Below are 16,765 nucleotides of genomic sequence, written 5' to 3' on the forward strand. Positions count from 1 at the left end.
TGTCCCTGTGTCCCTGTGTCCCTGTGTCCGTGTCCCCGTGTCCCTGTGTCCCTGTGTCCGTGTGTCCGTGTGTCCGGGTCCCCGTGTCCCTGTCCCGTGTCCCTGTGTCGCTGTCCAGTGTCCCCGTGTCCCTGTGTCCCTGTCCCGTGTCCCCGTGTCCCTGTGTCCGTGTGTCCGGGTCCCTGTGTCCCTGTCCCGTGTCCCTGTGTCCCCGTGTCCGTGTGTCCGTGTGTCCGTGTGTCCGTGTGTCCGTGTGTCCGGGTCCCTGTGTCCCTGTCCCGTGTCCCTGTGTCCCTGTCCTGTGTCCCTGTGTCCCCGTGTCCCCGTGTCCCTGTGTCCCTGTGTCCGTGTCCCTGTGTCCCTGTCCTGTGTCCCTGTGTCCCCGTGTCCCTGTTCACTGTCCCAGTGTCCGTGTGTCACCAGCCCTGAGTCCCTGCCCCGAGTCACTGTCCGTGTGCCACTGTCCCTGTATCCCTGTGTCACCAGCCCTGTGTCACTGTCCCTGCGTTCCTTGTCATTGACGCTGTCCCTGTCACTGTCCCTGTCGCTCTGTAACAGTCCCTGTCCCGGTAACAGTCACTGTCACAGTGTCCCTGTCCCCATCACTGTCCCTTGTCACTGACACTGTCCCTGTCACTGTCACACACACACCCCCCAGGACCCCTCACACACTCCGAGCACGTTCTCACTTCGACACCGGTCCTGGCGATCCTGCGCTCCCTGAGACCACAGAATCCCGTGATTTTGGGTTTGGAAGCCACCTCTGGAGACCCGAGCACCGAGGGCTGGGCGAGGGAAGTGTGAGGTGCAATCAGAGCGACCTTGTAATGACCTCTTTAAACATTGTGATGCGCACTTTAAACACTGTAATGCCCTCGTTAAACATTCAAATGCACGCTTTAATATTAAACACCCTCCTGGCGTTTCTGCACCCCGGGGTTTGTGCTGCTCAGCTGCCGGTATCGTCCCTGCGACTCGGAAACGTGGCAGGAAATCATTTCGATATAGTCCATCAGTCCTGATCAGGGCTACGAACACCTGGGGAATCCAAGAGTTAAACATTCGCCATAGAGCTGCTCGTGGCACAGACTCAGTCCTAGGGCTGGTAGTACGGAAATATGTGGGAAATCCACCCACACCACCCCCCAAATCCTGTACGTGGAGTGGGGAAACCCAGACACCATGCCACCCCGTAAGAATGTGTCGTATTAGGAGAGATGAAGAGATTCAGCTAGAAGCGGAGCTACGCACTCAGGAATCCACAATTCTTTTTTAAACCAGTACTTTGCAAGGTACTTCTCAGTAAATATGCAAAAAAAAAAAAAAAAATTCTATTCGAGGAAGGTGAATGCGTTATTGGTGGTGTCAGCATGAAGGTATGCACTAACAAAATCTGTTCTTGAGCAAAGATAAAACCTTCCCCGTGCTGGGCTGCTGGCAGCTCGGACCCAGAGCCCGCTCCGATTTCCTACGCGGCTTGAGCCACCAACCTTCACCACCCAGCTGGCTGCTTCTGGGGGGGGGGGCGGGGGGGAAACATCCAGAACCTGCATTTCCAGGGAACAATGTGCTTTGGAGGCACGGCTCCTGAAAGACACCCGGAGGACACCACGCAGCTCACAGGCGTTGGGACACGGCAGTCGGGAACAGGCAGTGCAGTTTTGGACGGAGTACAGGAAAGCTTAAGGACACAGGCGAGGGCGGTGAGCATCTGCCTTGGATTTGCAAGAGGAGTGATACATGGGAAGGAGCTCCAAGACTCCACGGCTGAAGGAATCGGCAGGCTGGGGGGCTTTACAAAAGAGAGGAGAAGGAATTCTGGCTGTCTTAAGTACCGCGGAATTAGTAAACCAAGCGGGGAGACACGAGTGGTCTGTAAATGTCTGAATGAAGTGAGTGACATCAAGGGAGAAGGCTGGCGACACATTAATGGTTTTAATGGGGTGAAATTACAGAAGGTCATGTCTAAGTTGAGAATCCGTGTGGATAGCTTATGAATGGAGAGCCACAGGCTGGAAAATTGTCTCCCTAAGGGAAGTGGTGAAAGCTTTATTGCCTGAGATTTTAAATGCCAGATTAGGGGAAATACCAGGGGACTCGTTCTGAGTTTTCAGGGAGATTGGGTTGAAAGGGAAGGGAAGAGGAAAGGCTGGAGGTGATGCTGGCTCCAGGAATTTCGGGACTACAGCCCAGCGCCTCTTCTAGGCTCCTCTGGCTCCATGTTATCATTCTTTGACTGTGTCTGCCAAAAGTGCAATGATTTCAGCATTAGTTACCCCACGAGGAAGTGATAAGAACTCCTTCTCCAGGAAGAAATGCGGTTGAGCAGAGGGAATCTCGGCGCTTCCCCAAGGACAATGGGAGGAAATCAGCTCAGTGCTGGAGCATAACCCCGGCTGTGTGGAGCCACATTCTCTTGTCAAAGTAAAAGTTGGTTGTGGGAGTATTTTGGCTCTTAAGGGCCTCCAGAGTGGCGTCTCTCAGCCAGCTGCTGGCAGGGGGACGCTTCTCTGTTCCTGCTCCCTTCTCTTTCCCAGCCCCAGGCCAAAAGTTTTGTTCCGGCTCCAGACTGAAGAATGGCTTTTCAAGAGCTAATCTCGGTGGCATCCATAGGCACATTACTAAGCATCCTCTGCAAAGGAATATGCAGAAGCTTCACCTTCTGAGCAACATTTAAACAACACCCATTTTCCAAGCTTCCAAAATCACAAATGTGCTGCTGATACCCAGCCAAGCCATCCCCTTGCTCCTCTGTGAGGTCGCCCAGGCTCCTCTGCAGACACAGCAGTGGCCAAAGAGGGATCATGAAAAGGTGTTGAGAACACCATGGTGTTCACCCATCCCCAAGGTACAGCCAGCATCTCTTTGGGAAGGAAAAGAAATAAAACACTTCCTTGTTGCTAGGTTTTATCAGCCAACATAATCTAATTAACCAGCACAGCTGCTTAATTAGCATTAGAGGCATATTTATCAAGGGGCTAGAGGAAGCATTTATTAGATTAGTTTGTAATTTTGGAGTTGCTGGATGTCTTTTTACTACAGTTTACATGGTTCAGGATGGTGCAGTGCTTCAGGACTTCAAGGCAGAAGGAGGCAGCCCTGTGTCCTCCCATACAGGAGGTATCTGGCAAAGAGAGAAGGAGCCACAATTCTTTAAATACACTCTCATTGGTAAAGCCTCTGCTTACTCACATGTGGTGTTTTTCTGTAGGAGAAATATTTGTGAATTGGAGAAGCAGAAATACATTCAGCCCAGTACTAAAATTCTTCAGTGAAGTGAGCATTTAATGAAATAAGAAATGTCTCTAAAGCCACTTGAAGTTACTAACAGCGACTGCCTATACTTGGAGGCAAAGTGAAGGATTTCCTGCAAGTTCACACGGACCATGATCACTATTGTTTCACTGCTGACCCTGTACTTTAAAAAGCCAAAGAATATCTTAGAAATAGAAAACCTTTCCCAGACTTCTAAGACCTATTCAGTTCGAAATGTAATTTAAAAGATCTTTAACTCACTTATCATTTGACACATCAAATGTTGCTTTTAAGTACCCAAAACAGCATTGAGTGTCAAGGTATTTGGAGTGTTTTACTGGAGATGGTACCAAATGCAACCAACTTACTTCTAAAATAAATCTTGAAACTTTTAATGTTTTTAGTTATTTTTAATCAAAGTCCCATCTTAATATTCTATATCTACCAAAAGATTTATATAAATGAAATAAGATTTTTGAATACTTTCAGTCAAAGGAAGACTGAAAACGAACAATGAAATGTACGCAACAGATGGAGTATTTCTTTAGTACTAGTCAAAAGATACATCCAAAAGAGATTCCATCCACACCTTTTGATTCAATGCATTTTAAGTAAAAAGACACATATGCCAACTTAGAAGCCTTAGATTTGCCCAATGGATTCTGCATTTCTCTAGCATTTTACTGTAATTATTCTGGGTTTAATACCTAAATGTTTGCTTTTAAATAGGTCCACAATATTTTGCTAGTTTGCAGACAATTTTTTTTTCCCTAAAGCAGTTATTATTGTGCATATTGGCCTGATAAGAACAGGTATGTCAATTTGTGGTGAAATGTATACAAGTTTTCACTTGAGGCTGACCCCCATTTTTCACATCTAGTTCATAATTTTAATTTCTCCTCTTTTTTTTGTTTGTTCTTTGGGGTGGTTTTTTTTTTGTTGTTTGTTTGTTTTTTTTCAGGTGGAATTCCTCATCTTTTCCAGGAGGAGGAATTGAGCATGCAGTAATAAAATACGAACATCATTGTTGGGAAAATGGAAGGCCTGCAGCTCAGCCTGGCTCCAGTTCTGGCCCTGTACCTGCTCTTATCTTGCACAGGTGTCTCCAAAACTCGGTCTGGGAGCTGAGTGGAGCAGCTGATGTACTCTGCAGGGACACTGAAGCAGCAGAGGCCTCTCCAGCCTCGTGTCCCTCTCAGTTTGGTGGTTATTCCACATTATCCAACAGCCGAGGGTCCAGCTGGCAGCCACCCGTTGTGACCCCCGTGGACACCCAAGAGCTGCCAGAGCAGAGGGGGAAGCCCAGAATCAGAGGTTTTCTCAGCCAGCCTGGTGTTCTCCTGTCTCAGCAGAACCTCTGGCATCCCACCCCCACGCAGGAAAAGCTGGTCTGTCCCAGAACACCACCAGCAAAAACGGGTTCCTACAAGGCACGTTGCTCATGCAAAACCAAAGAGCTGAGAAACCTTCCCAAAAGGCTCCACAAATCTCATTTATTTGACTTCTCCCGATTTCTATCAAGAGCTGAGCAGTCAGAGCTGACAACTGTCTGCTGATTTACGCTGCGTGCGCTGGGGACAGCTCAGCTGTGACAGAACTCGGATGCAGCTGCCGGGAATTTTTTTTTCTCCTTGAGCTTTCCAGTGCTAGGAAGCAACACGTGGCTGTGTTTGGGCAGCTCTCCAGACAGTCTGGCCCTGCTGCTCTCTAGATTCAGGCTCTTCACGTGCTGTGAAATAGCAGCAGCCAGGGAGCAGTGCAGCTGCTCCGTGGGCGCAAGGAGGGGAGAACAGCCTCCGGAATTCACAACTGGTGCAGCACTACATGACAAGGTGGTGCTATGGAAGTGCCACAGTCGCCAGGAAATCCTCCCAAGCCTGGAGTTGTGGTTGCATGTGTGAGATAAAAAGCCTTCTCCTAATGTTAGCCAAGAAAGTCTTGAGGCTGTCGTTGAAAAGCAGGACTGGTAGCACCCTCAAGCCCTCATCTAATCCCTCTTTATATCCCAAAATGTGATCAACATTCCCTCACATTTTAAACACTCAAGCAAACCATTTCTAATCTGCTTTTAAGAGCTTCCAGTAATTAAGATTCCTTAATTGCCAGGCTATGACCTCCAGTGCCTTACAGACCAGCTTTCTTTTTACATCATTTTTTGATGTCTACCCAGCCATGTTCTGATGCCTTCCAAGACTACAACTTCTTTCCTCTTCCACAACAGGAAAATGAGATTATATTCTTGTTCTTTCCAGGTTCAAACACCACTCCCATTGCTTTTGGGTGAGTTTTATCCGTTAGCAGTAGCTGTGCCTGTAGTCATCCCTGCACTATGGTGCCTGCTCCAAATTTCACATCACTTACCTCTGAGGTAATTTCCCTTGAGCCAGTTTAGCCCATGAATTTTCTGCTTGCTTTTGCCGTTTCCTACCCCAGAAGGAACTGAAGATAGCTAGCCACAAAACTAAGGCAACTCATCCTTTCCCAACAGCTCAATTTAAACACCTGGAATTAAACAGCAACTCCTGCTGGTGAATGAAAGAGGAGGCTGGAGATTCCCACAGGCAATGGCTCTCTGAGCTTCCCTCAATTCTTCCCCATCAAAGCAAAAGGAAAGGACAGAGGTCACACTTGTGCTATTTTACTGACACCAGTGTAATTTTGAACCTCCCTTCCTGCAGATCAGTGAAGATCAACTTCTGCAGAGAAGCAACAGCTCCTGAGGACACGCACACCATGCTAAACCACGGCATTAATCTCTTGCAACTCCAACTGCAAACAGATTGTCACCGAGAGCACCGCTATTTGCCTGCATGTTTCCCAGTACAAACAAGCCCATGCTCAATGTCCTGAGGTGCTGCTTCTATTTCTAGGTTTCACTTTTCCCACACCCACAGATTTTCTGAGTTTTTGCTTTGGTACCAAGCAGCTTCTAAAAGCTGGAGTGTGCAAAACACTTCTGAAAGTGTTGAAGGCTGGTGTGCCGATGGCATGGAAACAAGAGGGCTCAGGGAACCCTCATGGAAGATGACATTTGAGGTAGAATTGTTAAGGGCAATCTCACTTCAAGATCATCATGTCCCACAGTGGTTCTGCAAAAATACTGTTTTCAGATCTAAAAAGGTCTTACTGTATGGGGCTTTTTTTTGTTTTAAAGCTACGCCTGCATTATCATTAGAGCTATTCATCTGCTTTACAGATGTATCACAGAGGGAAAAATAACTGATAAAGACAACAGCAAGTTTGAAGGTTCTTTAATGAAAAATAGGTGACGTTTACAAACACAAGGCCAAGAGAAAGAAGAGCACAGTAAGAATTCCAAAATGCATTGCTAGTGCAAGTAAGCAGGCAACAGAAGGAAAATCATGTTCCATGTAGGCCACTTCAGGTGAACTGGGGTTTGCTGGGCTATGTCAGCTCAAAAGGCACAGCCTCGATCTGCTTTGAGAGCTCTTCGTCCAAGGCTTTCTAGTGGGAGAGAAAACCAACTGGAATCAGGGACCAGGAGACAGTTTCCACACACTGCTGGTAAACAAACACATCTGCAATGATCAAACCCTGGGAGGTTGTTAGCAGGGATGGATTAACCCTGGTGCTGAGCTGGATGGACTCGTCACTGCAAAGGGCAGACAGCCACAGGGAAATCTCCAAAGGAAAGGCTGGACAAGCTCAGCTGCCTTTACTCTGTGCCCCAATGTGATTTTGGACACCTCCCAGCCCACAGGTCCTCCCCAGAGGTGAGCATTCTGACCTGAGGACAGCCTCAGGCTGGCAAGGGGAGCTTGTATTCCTGGTCAAACAAGTGGTGTACCAACGTCAGCAGTCTCACCTGAAACTGTGCAAAATGCTCTCACCTCGCTGTGATTTTTGATCAGAGTTTTAAGGCTTACCACTTGTGCTTTACAAGCAAGCAGGCAATAGCCCAAAGGAACAAAAACAGGTTTTATGGGGCTCAAATGTGGCCTAGCTCACTCAGGAAAGCTACATATGATCTTCCCAAACAGCTTTATGGTGTTTGGTTTAACAGCCACACCTGCAGATTACACAAGCATGGAGGAAATGGGCACTATGTTTTATAGGGGAAGGTCCCCATTGCAGTCTACAAAGCAGCTGTTGACTAAAATATGGGCCCTGGAGTCCTCTGAGAGTTCAGGAGGAGCAAGGAAGCTTCTGAGACCTACACTGAGTGAATAAATATTCCAATAAGCAAAATTCATAGGGATATAGCTACCTAATACCCACTAATATCACCGTGCTCAACTGACTTTGCAGCTCAGACATCACTCCACCAGTTCCCCTTACCAGTATCTACAACTTCTGCCCTACCAAATTTCCCCATGAGAACATTAAGACTACAGTCTAAGGTGGGTAAATCTGTAAACAATTAATACATGTAGCTCCTGGAAAGATAAAAAAGCTCTTACCAGTTCGTTTCTTGCTTCTTCAACCATCACTCGTGCCAGGGCAATGCTCTAATGAGAGAAAATGGCATAAAAACCAGTAATTCATCAGGAAACAAGAGCCCATGCACCTTTAAAAGAGTCTAATGATGAGCCTCAAGTGAATTAATGAACAATTAATGCAGTTTTGTGTATGCACTTCCCACACAGAAGGTACTGACATTAAAAGCCTAGTATTGGTTTGGTTTGGGCAATTATTTCAAAAGTCTGGTACGCCCTAAAATCTAAAAAACCCCTTCATTTTAAGCAATTTTCCAAACCTACCAATCAAGGGACTTGATTTTAAACATATTTGTGCAAGAAGTTTCCAAAGCACAGTTAAGTTTGCAAGGATAAACCTCCCTCCCCTCCTTCTGCCTGCACGAGAAGTGAGGCACTGGGGCTCTCCCTGTCTCCATTGAAAGCAAGGCTGGAGGAGGGAACTGGAGAACCTAATCCCATCTGAATGTCCTGTTCCACTTGAGGGAAGGAGGAAGCTGCCTCTTGGAGGAAGACAATTAAACAGAACACCAGTCCCACCCTTCTACCCACAGCCTTTTTTTTTCTAGGAGCAAGACCTCAGTGTTTGTAGGAGGGAGATGAGAAACTTGCATTTTCACCCAGCTGAGGACCCAGCACCCTCAAGAGAAATCAAAGAAAATTACGGAGCAGCCAATTTAGGGGACAAAACCTACATTTGGATATTTCTTCAGGATCCTTAAAATCCTGTTCAGAGGTCCAAACTCTGCACCACGTGCTGTGTCCACCCTATTCACAGCCTGATGACAGTTACAGCTAATGTACTGGTAAATCTCAGAAAGTTAGTTATCCTAGGGGATTACCTTTTCTTCCATATTTCTGTGTCCAATTTCTGGCTAATTCACCTGAATACTAATTGACCCAGTGAACCTAATTTTTTAGAACAGTCTGCCTGACAAGCATACTTAATTTCTTGATTAATAAATAGAGATTAAGTCTTTGGTTTACATCATTAACAGACCTGTATGACATCTACCTGTCCACCAAAGCCATCACAACAATATCCTTTACATTCTGAAGTCCACTAAAATTAACCTGATGGCAAATACAATAAAACAGTGGAGTAAGTAGTTACGGGAGGTAAATCATGGTAGGACTTCACTTCCTTCTTCAATGGCTTAAGTTTTTCCTGCAGTGCAGCCAGTTCCTGCAGAGAGAGCAAGACAGGTTATGTTCTAGGGAATTATTTGTAGAATTGATGGAAATGACTGAGATAGATCCACAGTTATCTACAGCATTTCAAAATCTGAGAGCTTTCATCCTCCTTAAAACACACAGAAAACTGAAGCTTTGCACATGCAGCAGCAAAAAGACTCTCCCTTACACTGATCAAGGGGAAGTAATTTCTGTTTGGGGCTGCAAACTGAGTACTTTCCACAGTCCTGAGCTCTTTTCAAATAACCAAAGTTATGCAAAAAAAGATAAAGTCATTTGTGCTGCCCATTTCACTGACATCTTGGCAAAGCAGTTCTATACATGTCAGGGACTCAAACCTTACCTTATGCTTGGGCTCTAGAAGAGGGCACGCCTAGAAAATTTGCCTGTGGCTTTTTGAGTGCAAAATTCCAACAAAAATTAGTTCTGGCCAGTACTCTCCCATAACACCGGGCAATGTGAGCACTGCCACCCAGTGCTGGCTCGTGAGAACCACAACAGAGAAACCAGGAAACCTATTTTCACTGTTCCACTTGAAAACATGCAGGAAAAGATGGCAAAAGTAATGAGAGCACTGAGTTCCCACTACAGTAACAGCAAAAAATACGACGACATGGTGAGTGCACTCAGACCAAGGCAAAACATACGTCACATGTGTAGAACTGTTTCAGCACAAAGCTGTAAAGTCAGTAGTTACTGACTCAAGCAGTGTGCTTTTTATTTAACGTATGTTCCACTGGGCTTACAATACAGCTGAAAAAAGTTATATTTAAAGACACGAGAAAAAAAAATAGCACACAGTAGTTCAGAATTTGGGATTCATTTGACCTTATCCCCTTGTTTTGAAGAGGTTTAATTCACACGAAGTATAAAGAATCACATGGGTCATTCCATCAAGGAACTGCAGTACACAGATAGCCATGTAATGTGATATAGTCCACAGGACATCCACTCTGTTTATAACATGGAGGCAGATCTGTTTTCAGTGGCAGGGAATTAATTCCAGGAAAATTCTCCAGTAGATGCCTCAAAGAGAGACAAATCCATACCACAGACCCCAGTTCATGGGTATCCATTTACAGGATTTTAATTTGTGCTTCCTTTGGCCATTAAGATTCGTTCAGGTAACCAAACTGCAAGCTACAATTCCTGGAAGCACCCAACAAGCAAGCCTGGCTTGTACCACTGTAGAAATATCCCTCTTGTACCCAAAAACCTACCTCAGACAAATTCACGAGCGCTTCATGTGTCAGGGATTGGTCCAAGCCCGTGGCAATAAGCTGCTTCTGCAAACAGGACAGGGCACAAAACACAACAAAGATAAGAAAGACTTCACCATTTACTTCTGTTTTTAACTGAACAGGCAAAGAAGAATGCAGGTTGTCCACAGCAGAAACGTGTTCTATTTGAGCCACAGCTATAGCTGGTGTATGAAACCAGGTGCTGCTAAAATTTGTATCAATAATAACAAGTCTTTCCAGAAAACCAGTGGAAGAAGGGCACATGGCAAGGCTGAACAGAGGGCTCTCAGTAAAATGTCAATTGCAATGCAACATTTTCCATCCCGTATTTGCCAAGGTATCAGACAGCATCTAAGCATTAAATAAAGCATTTACATGTCCTTCATCATTTAGGGAAGGTGAAGGAGCAGGCAGTACAACGGCTTTCTGCATTTAGTCATTCATTCTTTTCAAAAAATGGGTCATATTGATAATTTTGAGACACAATTTACCTCAGTGAATCAGCTGCTCTACTGATAGCTGTGTTCTTTTGTATGACAGTAGCTCACAATAACCACCAGGTAATCCCAGCTAACAAAGTTCTCAGGGAATGAGGAGAGAGCATTGTACTGATCACAGAATGTGCTGAGGAGAAACCAGCAGGGACAACTTAACTGTGTTTACATGTTGTCCTGTTAGCTCAAGAGTCACCAGTCATGGAGTTTAGGAAGCCTATGGAATGTCTCTGTAACTACAAATCTGGGCTCAACCAACCACAGCTGTGTCATCCCATAACAGTGTCTTGTAAGAAAATTCCTTCTGCCTACCTCAGCATCCTTGACCCTTATTTTTAGATCCTCAGTTTTTTTTTCTAGGAACATCAAGTTCTTGGATCGACTCGCAGCTTTGGCATTTTCTGCTTCCTGAGATTCTGTTATTTTTTTAATATCACTTAAAAAATAACACAAAAAGAAAAAACTATTACACTCAAAGATACATCAGTATACAAATACTGTTACTTTTCTATGCTCGAGCTAAACCCTGCCACACAACCAACACAAGAAAGAAGAAAATGGAGAAAACCTCGTATTTCCCTGTGAGATTTTCCAGTGCAAACATATAGAGCTGTTACTTTCAGAACCCCAAAGGCCACGGAAAACAGTGGCAAAGGGAAAAGCCATATGCCTAAAAGCAAAGGTAATAGTCTCACTTAGAGACCTGTGACATGAGCTAAACCTCACATCAAGAGGAGGCAAATCTGCACAAAGTATATGGGACTCTCTTCCACAAGCCCAATTACCACTTTAAAAGATTAAAAAAACCACCCTAGAAGTAATTAGACTGGAAGGGAGCTGTGGAGACCATCTGGGCCAATCCCCACTCAAGGCTAGGGTTGATCCTGCTGTGCTTGGCAAAGCACTTCAGATTACATCCTCCAGGGAATGGACGTGATACTGATTTTTTTTAAGATTTATTGTTATTATGTCTCCTACACACTGGTTAAGGGAACTCCTTACCCAGGAATGGTTTTTGTTTTGCCTCCCTCAGTCTGACTACAGAGCCCATGCTAAATGTGCTGAGAAAATCAGATTTGCCTTCAGCCTCAGACAAAAGCAACTGGTGGAAGATGCAAGCTTGTATCTGAAAACTGCTGATAGACCACTTTTGCTGTAAAATAATGCGTTTGATGCTTTCCCAGATCTCTTTTGATTACTGAAAGTATCCATAACACATGGGTTTTGATATACTTCCAAATACCTCAAACTGGACATGTGTCAAACCCTTAAAAAATCAGTTATCCTTGTTAGTTACCATAACCAATGTTACCCAAGACAGAGATCGCAGAGATTAAAGTATTACTTTAATCTTTCCCTTTTCCTCATCCATTACTTACTCCTCTAACTGCTTTTCCATCATCAGTGTTGAAGTTAGTTTTTTTGTGAGGGTCTTCAATTTCAGTTCCATTTCTTCGTTTTTTGATTTTGTTTTAAACAATTCCGAGGCCATATAATTGATGGCACTGTAGAAGCTGGTGAAGAGAGAATCAGTGGTAATGCTCAGGAGTCAGCTCTTCTCAAAGTCAGAGTTATTGTTATTCTTTTCTCCACACTTTACACAAATGACTTAGTTTCCTCCTGATGTTATGGCAGGACTAAATTAAAAGAAAACACGAAGGGAATTTGCTTTCTGTAACTAACACAGATTTGCAAATGGAAGGGAAAACAGACCAGCAACATGAGTAAGAATAAGTGAACACCACCTGGCACTCTGGTGAATAAAACCACTGGGTTTGAAACCACCAGGTGCTCCACTCCTGGCTTGCCACACTGCCTTTGAGAGAAACTGTATTCAGGCCCTGAAAATGCACAGTCACAAGATGTGCCCAGCAGTATCTGAGTCTCTTCCTCTGCCCAAGCAGCTCAAACCTCTTCTCCCTCCAGCTCAGGAAGACAGCTGTAAGAGCCAAGATCCTGAATACCACATAAAAATTGGGTCCCAAAGCAGATTTTGCCCCTTCTTTACTGCAAGTGCTGCAGTGTCATGGGTCAAAGCCGTGCTAGGGAGAGAGGCCCAGGGAGACCAGACTAACAGATGCCACTTCTCCATGGCAGAGGGAATCTCCTCACATGAACTGAGGCCAGATGAGATAGACAAGAATGAGGAGCTGAGACTGGAAGACCAGTCATAACTCCCCAGTCTTTGCCTAAGTAGTGTGAACACTGCTGTAGCTTGGGACACCTGGCACAACCATCCAACTGGCAGCAGCCTGCAGCCACAGACCACAAAAGCATGAGCAAAAAAGAGGGATTTAACTCCGTCCCTGACCCTTCTCAGTCTTTAGAGTCTTCCTGTGCTGGGATAACCCAAAGTAAGCACTTTCTGCTCAGTTCCCATGCGCTTCAAAGCTGCCAAAGGCATGCAAAATAAGCTGGACAAATAAGATTCCTAGTGTCAAAGTCAAGTTTGAAGCTGCTGATGTGAAAAACCAGAGGAAAACAGCACAGACCATCACCCTGAATGAAGAGTGTAAGAATTACCTGGTAAGAGATGTGTCCTCCACTTCGAGTGCCATCGCACTTTCTACCAGGTCATTGAGGTCTGTGGTGGCTTCTTGGGACAGACTGTCCAAGGAAAGACCCAGGCTTTCTTCAAGAATATCCCGCCAGTACTTAGCTGAAAAATACATACAACCCAAAATAGTGGGTTTTTTACTATTACTGTTCTTTTATGGAACTCTCCAAAGCTGGAACCCAATCCTGCACCGGGAACTTGGCTACCTGCCTGCTGTAAGGGGAAAAAGACACTTTACAAAAAGGCTTAAGCATGCCAAACTGCTGCCACGTCTCCATTTGTCAAACGAATTCAGGGTATAAAGGGAGAAAGCACTGCTCCACTCCTTCTCAGACCAGTCTGTTTGACATCAAACAAACGAGCTCACCCTGGTGCTGCAGCAATGAACACACTGGGTCATTGCCCCACAAAGCTCAGCCTGTGCCTGGTTTGTGGCAGACCCAGGAAGTCCGCTTCCATCACTTTTTGTTTGGTGGCAAGGCACTTGAAGACTTGAAGGAATGAAAACTAAACACACTTTCTTATAAAAACATCTTCATATGTACTATGCCAGCCTTTGCACAGAGAAGTGAAATTCCTTCCTTAGAAAAGCCAGTGAAGGGACAGTCCTTTAGTCTGCATGTTAAAAACATATTATGGTCCCCTGAATCACTCACTTGCTCAAAAAAACCTGAACACATTATAAAATACTCACTCTAGGCAGCTTCAGCATAACTTAATCACCTTGCTGCTGTTTCAGATTCCTCCAGGGCTTTCCTTAACAGTGGCTGAGAACCAGCTCAGACTCTTGAATGAGCTGCAGGGACACTTCCCTCTTATCTTGGGGTGACTTTATGATGTTGTATCCCATATCGCTGTTCTAAGACCAGAAATTAATTTTGTGCCTTTCTATGCCTTTAAACTGAGCCTGAGAGGGGGGAGAGAAAAGTGTACTTTTTCAAAGCAGTTTGCAGTTTGTTTTCATGTTCCAAGGACACAGATAAACCTCTCTTGCCTCTAACAGCAGCGGTGGGAGCAGGAAGAAGCAGCTTGCTTTCCAGCCAGCTTTTTCAGCTCCTTTTCCTCCAGAGAGTTGAACTTTGTTTTCCTGGGACTCAGATTTTTCCCTTCTTCTCTGCTGGACGGTTTCACCACCACAATACATTGGGAGGAATTTCCACTGAGGCCTTGTCCCTGGAGGTGGGCCCATCACCCCGTCCCAGCTCCGAGGAGGAGGGGAGAGGCTACCTACAGAAGGACTCTGAAGTTTTCCCAGGTTTTTCTCTCCATAGCGAGAGGTTCTATTATTTAGCATTATTATCCTTTTCCTGTGTGTTTGTTAAATAAATAGTTTTATCTCTTTCACTTTCCTTCGAGGAAAATTTATTTTTTCCCAAACCTGGTGGGGGAGGAATGGTTGTAACCTGCCTTTTCTCAAAGGGTATATTTCCAAATTGGCCCAAAGCAGCACACCTCTCTATCCAGGAAATATTTCCATGCTGTGCTACCCAGCCCAGCAGACTAGGAGGTTTTAGCAATTAACCCGCTTGTCCACATCTACGGCCTACTCAAGACGGCTTAAAAAATTGTCCTTGACCAACCTTATGCCACTGTAAATGCAGCTGAAAGGAAGGTGTGTGATGCATTGTAATAAAAACTGCATCAGAACAGAAGCTGAGACTGTTTCAATTACATATACATATTCCTAAGTTTTTAATAAATACAATCATCAGGATCACTAAGAAAAGCCTGACTCAGATGGAACTGAGAAATGGAGCTTCAAACTCACCTTCTGCTTCATACTTGGTTGCCTGGTCCTTCATGTCCTCTATCAGCAACGAAACATCCCTGTCTCTCTCTTCATTGCATTCCATAACTTCATGCAAAATATCCACTGTCCTTTCATTCACCTCATACCTTGGAACAGGCATATCCCCATATAATTTCTTTAGCCATAAAGTAACCTGCCAGAGAAGGGAAACAAAAGAGCAAGCAATCACGTGAAATGGCAGAAAATAGCTGACAGATGTGAAAAATGTAAACCACTGCAACCTCTGCATTCCTGAAGAGTAACTCCTACATCAGTCCAGGAGACATGGGTGGGAAAGGGGGAGACAAATTCCTTCCTCTCTTCTTTAAACACCCTCTGTGGTCTAGAAAACTATATTATATCCCTTTTAATCTCCCTCATTTCTCTGGACACATGCTTATCTCCATGTGATAAAATTTTATCTTTTTATTCACTTGACCTGCTGTCTACAGACACAGTAACGACCCAAGAGATGTTAAAATGGGCGTTTGGAAAACTGGTGAACACTGTGTAAAGTGTGTGGGATAAAACTACCTGAGCCATCATTGGGAACAGTCTCTGCAGGAGAGTGGGAGAGAGTCACAGAGAGTCACCACAATGTGCAGGCACAAGCCCTGCAAAGCATTTGTACCATTAAAAACAAGGTCAGGAATGAGAGATAACTCAGTGCTCTCAGCTAGGGCTGTGATTATGGAATCACTGAATTGCTTAGCTTAAAAGAGCCCTCCAGGATCAACAAGTTCAACCACTCCCCCAGCACAGCCAAGGCCACCACTGACCCATGTCCCCAGGTGCCACATCCACATGGCTTTTAAACTGCTCCAGGGATGAGAACTCCACCACTGCCCTGGGCAGCTGCGCCAGGGCTGGACAACCCTTTGAGTGAAGAAATTTTCCCTAATATTCAACCTAATTAAATTAGAAAGGTTAGATCATGACCAGCAAGAACTGAAGAACGCGGAAGTTCTAAATCATGTAAGGAACATAAATTCCCGCATAAGGCTGCCTAATAAACCTGACGGAGAATGGACGCGGCCGTATAACTTTAAAAGCCATTTTTTTCCTAGCACCTCCTTCTTCATCCTGCTGCCGTACCAGCACCGCAGCAGCAATGGAGAAAACCACCGCACCCTTCGGCGCAAACAGCACGGACGATGTGTGTGTCAGGAAAAATGTAGAGAAAGAGAAAGCGACCGAAGCCCCGCCGGCCCCCGTTACCCGTATGAGCTTCTCCTCGAAGGGATCGCCAACTGCTCCTCCCGCCGCCGCCATCCCGCCCGGAGCCCGACGGGAGCGGGCGGCTGAGGGGCGGGGCGGCCGCCGCGGGAGGCGGGAGGCACAAACAGTAATGAAAAAGGGATTAACAGTGAACCGGAATGTTAAACGTCCTGAATCGAGTCGTCTTTTAGTTCAGGGAAAGTGTTAAAAAACGCCAAGCGAACCCAAACAACGGCAAAACGAAACAAAAGAGGTGCAAGAGGAAGGCATCTACAAAGTATAGCAGAAAGCTGCCTGGGGGTGCTGGTGCCAGCAGCTGGACATGAGCCCAGGGGTGCCCAGTGGGCAGGAGGCCAATGGCCCCTGGGCTGTCCCAGCCAGGGTGTGGCCACAGCCCCAGGGCAGGGCCCGTCCCCTGTGCCGGCACTGCTGAGGCACCTTCAGTGCTGGGGACAGCTCTGGGCCCCTCAGGACAAGAGAGACATTGAGGGGCTGGAGCGTGTCCAGGGCAGGGAACGGAGCTGGGAAGGGGCTGGAGCCCCAGGAGCGGCTGAGGGAGCTGGGAAAGGGGCTCAGGCTGG

At 45.7% G+C, this 16,765-nt stretch overlaps 1 protein-coding gene across 1 annotated transcript; it reads right to left on the minus strand.

Annotated features, from left to right (window-relative positions):
* Nucleotides 1-6,490: 6,490 nt before the first annotated feature.
* HAUS1 (HAUS augmin like complex subunit 1) lies at nt 6,491-16,290 on the minus strand. Its single transcript, XM_069002097.1, has 9 exons — nt 16,185-16,290; nt 14,946-15,120; nt 13,144-13,279; nt 12,000-12,134; nt 10,933-11,056; nt 10,106-10,171; nt 8,806-8,877; nt 7,677-7,724; nt 6,491-6,720 (listed from the first exon to the last, which is right to left on the minus strand). Exons 1-9 carry the CDS (start codon nt 16,236-16,238, stop codon nt 6,661-6,663), a joined length of 870 nt encoding a protein of 289 aa, XP_068858198.1. The 5' UTR covers nt 16,239-16,290; the 3' UTR covers nt 6,491-6,660.
* Between the last annotated feature and the right edge of the window lie 475 nt (nt 16,291-16,765).

This window comes from Aphelocoma coerulescens, assembly GCF_041296385.1.
Source record: "Aphelocoma coerulescens isolate FSJ_1873_10779 chromosome Z unlocalized genomic scaffold, UR_Acoe_1.0 ChrZ, whole genome shotgun sequence".
In the NCBI taxonomy this organism is placed as follows: Eukaryota; Metazoa; Chordata; class Aves; order Passeriformes; family Corvidae; genus Aphelocoma; species Aphelocoma coerulescens.

What these genes read in the sequence shown, in the direction of transcription:
- HAUS1 (XM_069002097.1), bottom strand. Translation starts at nt 16,238, where the DNA reads ATGGCGGCGGCGGGAGGAGCAGTTGGCGATCCCTTCGAGGAGAAGCTC. An exon ending in TAAGGGTCAAGGATGCTGAG is followed by an intron (nt 10,172 to 10,932) that starts GTAGGCAGAAGG and finishes TCCTGTTTGCAG; the next exon opens with AAGCAGCTTATTGCCACGGG. An exon ending in CGCTCGTGAATTTGTCTGAG is followed by an intron (nt 8,878 to 10,105) that starts GTAGGTTTTTGG and finishes CTCTCTCTGCAG; the next exon opens with GAACTGGCTGCACTGCAGGA.